The following is a 6,062-nucleotide window of genomic DNA, read 5'->3' on the forward strand; positions in this document are numbered from 1 at the left end:
GGTGCTCCCTCGGATCAACTCTTGCTGATTGTCCTCTTGCGATGTCCCTGCTTCCCGTTGTCCAGATCGGATCGGGGCAAGTCGGAGATCCGACAGCCATGGACCGGGCCGACAATGAAGGCTAGTGGCTTCTGCGCGGTCTATTTGGAAGACTCCATGGTTGTGCAGTTGTGCTGCGATGGTTGTGTCTGCGTGCTCCATCTCCAGTGACTTATCGGCAATGGTGATTAGTCTGGACAGTGGAAGCAAAACCACAACGGATTGTGGTGGTCATCAAAAGAGTTCTCGAGGGTTCCTCATCGGTGGTTTGCTTTGGTGGTGTGACATAATCTACATACCACGGCTTGACGCAGAGGATATGGTTGTGCAGCGGCGGCATTTGGTTTCTTAGCCAAAGCATGTTACTGCTGAGAAAGTGAAAAAGTGGTGGCAACAACACATGATTGACTTAGACGAGCTCCGAGGTGAAAACCTAGGTCTAACCATGTTGGTTATACTTGGCAATGGCGATGTTGTTGCATCGTCACCTTGTTGAAGGCATTGCTCGGATATGCTTCATCTAATTCTTTAGGGTGAAAACCTAGATTCTGACCTTTGAAGGTTGAATCCGGTGACGGCGACGTTTGAGCGTTGCTACCTTCCTGACGGCGTTGCTGTTGAAGAACCTCGTTGTCTTTGTGGTATTATTATGTTGTTGGTGCGGATATGGCCATAGCTGTAGTTTCTCAATGACGGATTTGATCGCTTCGAGTTTTTTTTTCCTCTCGCTTAGGCATAACTTTGATTTGATATGACTTTGCTTTTCCGTAGCGTGTTATGTGTGTGCGTTGGTATTGACCGTGTGCATCCTAGCTATTGAGAGACCGGGTGTGTTCTCATAGTGTTTGTATCCTCTTGATGCTTCATCTTGAATTAATAAAATCCACCCTTTATCAAAAAAGTGTTTATCTTGATAAACATAAGATGTTAGATACCGTTTGGGTGTCTTAAAAGAACAATTTAATTTAGATACATGATTTAGAGGCCATGGTTATGCTCCTTTAAACTCAACTACAAATCATGTTTCTTTTAAGAATGAATCTTTTAACTCTCTAGAATGTATGGTCTCGTATTCTCTATGTCATAAACTAATGCACTTAGGGCATCTCTAACCGACACCTTATATTTTAACTACTTATATGCTCATTTAAACTTAACTCGTTATAGTTTGAGAAGTTAAATGATGACCGGACCTAACCCAACCCTCAAATTTAAGTCCTCAAACGAACTGACCCCACATGAAAGTCTCTCTTCATCTTCTTCCTTTAGACGCGCCCAGCCGGAGAAGCACCTCAGCCGCACACACCTCTGGCATGTCACCCAGCCCTGATCCCGCTGTCGGCGAGGAGTTTTAGAAATAGTGCGCGCGTGTGTGTGCGCGCACGTACTTGTCGTGCTTGGTGTGCGTGCACAATGAGCTAGAAGGCCTTGGCGGGCGGTATTGCAGGCGTTGTAGGACACCATCGAGGCTCTAGGAACACTGCTCGACGATGCGCTAGAAGGCCTTGGCGTTCAAAAATTGGCTACGAAGGACCACGACGACGGAGGAGGCCATAGAGGTGAGCATGCACAGCCGCCGGCGTATGCATAACAACACAAAGCACGATTTCACGAAATTTCTGGCCCCGGCGTGATTCCGACGCCGACAAGGGTCGCTAGAGTTGCGGGGCGTAGGGGATTCCATTTTCTCGGTCACCAGGGAGGTGGAGGCAAGCGGCGGTGGATGAGAGTCAAGGAAAATTGTTTAAGGAGCGGTGCCATGGCCGAGTAAAAATAAGAGAGTAGGGTGGGTCTCAAATTTAACTCCTTCAAATTTTGTCTTCTGACCGTTTGAGAGTTAAAGATTTTGAGGGGTCCACTCTTATTACCTCAATCCGTTATCCACGTATGAAGCATTTCGAGTTGATTTACACAACTGTTTAGCTGCAAAAGAGAAATAGACAAATTGGCCAGTGCTGACTCCATAGGAGTATTATGCATCACACTCACAAATATTATACACGGCCAAACAATCAAACTGCAACAAATGGGACCCCAGTTGTCTGTGAACAAATCAAGCACTCTCCGGGACACGATGGACCTACTAATTTGTCACTCTTTGGAAGCTTCAGCAGTGACGTATGCCAGGAACTCCAAGAGGCGGCGGTTGTAGACGCAGGGCCTCTCCAGGTGCACGAGATGCCCGGCCTTGTCTATGCTCTGCAGCATCGTCTCCTCGCCGAGCTGCCTGCGTACACCCGAAAACCATTTGTTAGTATCTAACCCTCGACTCACACGCTTAGCTTCAGAATATGCTTTGGATTGTGAAGCTAGCTCTAAGTCGTCTGAAATCTCAAGAGCACAGATAGATAGCTTACTCTTTCATTGTCTTGGCGAGCTCTATGTTGAAAATGTTGTCGTTGTGTCCCCAGAGCAGAAGTATTTTCTGCGGCGCAAGGACAAGAAACGTTTGTCAGCAACCTTGGTACTACTGGTAATCACGGGAATTGCTTGGTAGAGTTCTTTCTTCGCTGCTTATATTCTTCACGGATGGATTTGGTGGCTTTGGTGCACCAACTTTGTACTGTATGCGGTAAGCATGTTTTGTAAATTATGGGCTGGTTTGTGTTCCTGTCAAGTTGAACAGGCCATCCGCTTGGGTAAGAGCATTGAAAGCCTTCAGCATATCACCGCCGCTCATGACCCTTATTAACTCCCAACCATGAATACCCATCAATGCTTCTGTGCTCCTGAGTACGTGATCAATTGGACTACTACTACTACGAGTACAAAGAGTCAAACATATCGTGCTGCTGTACAACCAATCGGCAAACTGGTGTACTGTTTTTTTCCCCTATGATATGAAAATGATTTACTAGGTTACTAACTAAGATAGTGTATTTAGTCAGCAAGGGGGTTGAGGACGGTGGCCAAACGCACCTGTGGCAAAACGGGCACGGTGGCGTCTTTGTTGCTGACCACCAAACCTTCCAGCAGCTCTGCTCTTTCCTTGCGGTTGGTGAACATCACCTGCATGGAAATGGAATGAACCCACCACACATCACATCATGCACATCCAAAAACCAAAATAGCTGGACAAATCAAAGCGGAAAATGAATGAAGCTAGTGTTTGATTGAGTAGAGATAGAGACGGACCTGGAGGTAGTCCCTGTGAAGGCGTTCCGGGAACCAGAGTTTCCTGTGGGCGGCGATGGAGAGCAGCGCCTTGAGCCCCTTGACGGAGTCCGGCAGCAGCAGCTCCGCCGACGACTTGACGCCGATCCTCTCCAGCGTGGTCTCGCTGATGGAGTCGGTCATGGCGACGACGGAGCCCGACACCACGAGCGACCGGACGAGGCCCGGGTGCGACTCGGCCATCTTGAAGGCCACCATCCCGCCGTAGCTGAACCCCACCACCGTGCACTTCTCCACGCCCAGCTTGCCCAGCGCTGCCACCAGGCACTCCGCCTGGAACCCCGGCGACCGGTCCGTCGACGGCGACGTGGAGCCGCCGAAGTAGAGCAGGTCCGGGATGTACACGTCGTAGTGCTTCGCCAGCACACCAGCCTACGCACGCACGTCGTGACGGCATGAATTAATTAACTTAATCTCAACGGAAACAGGCCACATCTCACTCATGCACGTAGGATAACAAAGTGCAAACCTGGAACTGCCACGTGACAATGCCTTCGGCCGCGAAGCCGTGCACGAGGACGACGGATGGCCGCGGGGCCTTGGCTTTCGTCTTGCTCTTCTTCTTGGAGGCCGGCGCCGCCGCTTCGGGCGTGATCTCGCACACGGTGGACTTGTCCTTGGGGAGCTTGTCCTTGGGCACCCAGAAGGTGAGCGCCGTGCCGGCGCCGTCCACGTCCACCGTGTGCTGCCGGAGCCCGGCCCTTCTGATCAGGAAGTGCAGCAGCGGCTTCTGGGCCTCCACCAAGTTCACCATCCTACCTCTGCTCCTTCACTACTGGAGTAGTAATAGTTAGTTGTGCGTTGGTGTAAAGCTACGCACAATGCTGCTCCGTGGGAGAGGCAGTATGGGCGGTGATCTTATATAAGAGTGGCAGGCGACCTGGCTGCTGCAGCCGCGTCATAAGGATACTATGCCAGGGAACTTTTCTTCAAGGCATTCATTTCCTTCCGGTGGTAGTTGCAGGTTGTTCTTCTACCGATCTGGGGGAAACACTTTTTTTTAGAAGCAACTTCACTAACTTTGCAGTCCAGTACAGGTACAACTGTCACCAGGACCCTTAGAAAAAGCAAAATTACAACTGAGCCCATGAACTTTACAAAAAACACCCCGGACACGAGTTGTCGAATGTGGTGTGGTCCTTTTTCGAGGCGTCAGCCACATACCAAGATCGCCATCGTCGTGGACTCTACCACCAGGGTTGGCAACCTTGTCGTCGCTTCGAGGCCAACTCATGTCAGGGATGGAAGATAATGAAGCCGAGCCGAAGCCACTTTGCCTCTCCTTTTGACATCATGGTCGGGAGGAATAACTGGAAGCGGTTTAGCCTGATACCGGAGCTCTACACAGCCACCCTTCGGCCAGTACACTCAACTTTAGAGCAATCAAGACCGGCTCGACCATTGAGGCAACATAGGTGGTGTCGTAGCTTCACTTCAAAACGCCGTTGAGACGAGCTCAAATCAAAGCAATGGTACATGCTCCGGATCCACCGCCGAAGACCCATGTCCAATGATCGATCTAAGGAAGTTGAACACTAGATCACCACCTCCTTCTCTTCTACCATGTGAAGGCTAAGAATACGAAGAGAAACAACCTCCAACTTCAACGGATTCTGCTGCCCCACGAGCTTATTAAGGAAGATCACGCCAGATCCATCGCGATAGTTGCCCTACACCCTGGACGACTAGTTTTGCAAGCAGGCGCCGACTATCATGTGCTCGCAAGCGTCAGAGAAAAGCTCTGATACGACATAACGCAAAACTCCCCTAAGGAAACAACTAAACCCAACACTACTATATACACTATCTCATCTTCGACTAGCTATCCCAGCAGAAAAGCTCTAGGAATGGGTTGAGCGCAAGCCTTCCCGGGCCACTCCTAAAACTGGCTAGGAGAAGCGTCTAGATGAGCGCCTTGCTGTCCATCAGACGAAACATGTTGATTTAATGTGAATTATGTTGTGTGTTGTGCTTTATTTTTAGTGGTGTGACCAATGCTACAAACTTACTTGTAAAAAACTCTCAATCACCGGCTCCTCGCCATAGTTGAAAAAAATTATGGATAGCTGCCATTTTTTAATGTGATATATGTTGTGTGTTGTGCTTATTTCAGGGGCATGACCAATGTTGCGAACTTAGACTACCTCTTAACTCTCCAGTAAAAAAACTCTCAATCACCGGCTCCTCGCCATAGTCAAAAAAATTGTGGATAACTGTCATTTTTCAATGTGAAACATGTTGTGTGGTGTGCTCATTCCATTATATATTATAGGAAAATGTACAATCCTATAGGTAGAGATAGATTGGTTAAATAAACAGTATAGTAGGCACAAAAATTGATTGCATAAGATAGATTTGTTCTAATATGCCCTAGAGTCAACAATATTGTATTATTATATTTTTCATGTTCATAATTAAAAGTTTATGTTCTATGCTATAGCTGCTATGATCCTGGAATATGTGATTCAGTGGAAAACTCATATGCACATGTAGAATATTAAACAGTAAAATATGGTTCTGTCTTGCCTCTAAAACTAGCTCAAGTGTTGTTGGTGATCATGTGTTTTAGATCTTAGGATATCGTTAAGTGTAACGATAGTCCTAAAATAACTTTGAAGATATGATGTTGGAAGAACGACCATATTGAATCGACCAAAATTTGTTTGTTATACTTTGAGATACAATCGTTACAAGTCAATTGCTATAACGCGGAGAGTTAACATGTGATTTAGTTCCTTATACCATGAGAGTATCATAGTCACTTCTTATCGTACGATGAACTTTTGGGTTTCTCAAACATCATCTGTAACACGATGATCATAATGACAACTTACAGATTCATCGAAAAG

General features: G+C 47.5%; 1 protein-coding gene across 1 annotated transcript; it reads right to left on the bottom strand.

Moving 5' to 3' along the window:
* Positions 1-1,900: 1,900 nt before the first annotated feature.
* On the bottom strand, positions 1,901-4,065 carry LOC125544215 (putative carbamate hydrolase RutD). Its single transcript, XM_048707817.1, has 5 exons — positions 3,683-4,065; positions 3,175-3,585; positions 2,959-3,048; positions 2,397-2,464; positions 1,901-2,266 (listed from the first exon to the last, which is right to left on the bottom strand). The coding sequence occupies exons 1-5, from the start codon at positions 3,965-3,967 to the stop codon at positions 2,131-2,133; spliced, it is 990 nt and encodes a 329-aa protein (XP_048563774.1). The 5' UTR covers positions 3,968-4,065; the 3' UTR covers positions 1,901-2,130.
* Positions 4,066-6,062: the final 1,997 nt, after the last annotated feature.

This window comes from Triticum urartu, chromosome 3 (genome assembly GCF_003073215.2).
Source record: "Triticum urartu cultivar G1812 chromosome 3, Tu2.1, whole genome shotgun sequence".
NCBI classification, from domain to species: domain Eukaryota; kingdom Viridiplantae; phylum Streptophyta; class Magnoliopsida; order Poales; family Poaceae; genus Triticum; species Triticum urartu.

What these genes read in the sequence shown, in the direction of transcription:
- LOC125544215 (XM_048707817.1), bottom strand. Translation starts at nt 3,967, where the DNA reads ATGGTGAACTTGGTGGAGGCCCAGAAGCCGCTGCTGCACTTCCTGATC. An exon ending in TTGTCACGTGGCAGTTCCAG is followed by an intron (nt 3,586 to 3,682) that starts GTTTGCACTTTG and finishes GTGCGTGCGTAG; the next exon opens with GCTGGTGTGCTGGCGAAGCA. An exon ending in CCGTGCCCGTTTTGCCACAG is followed by an intron (nt 2,465 to 2,958) that starts GTGCGTTTGGCC and finishes CTTGCGCCGCAG; the next exon opens with AAAATACTTCTGCTCTGGGG.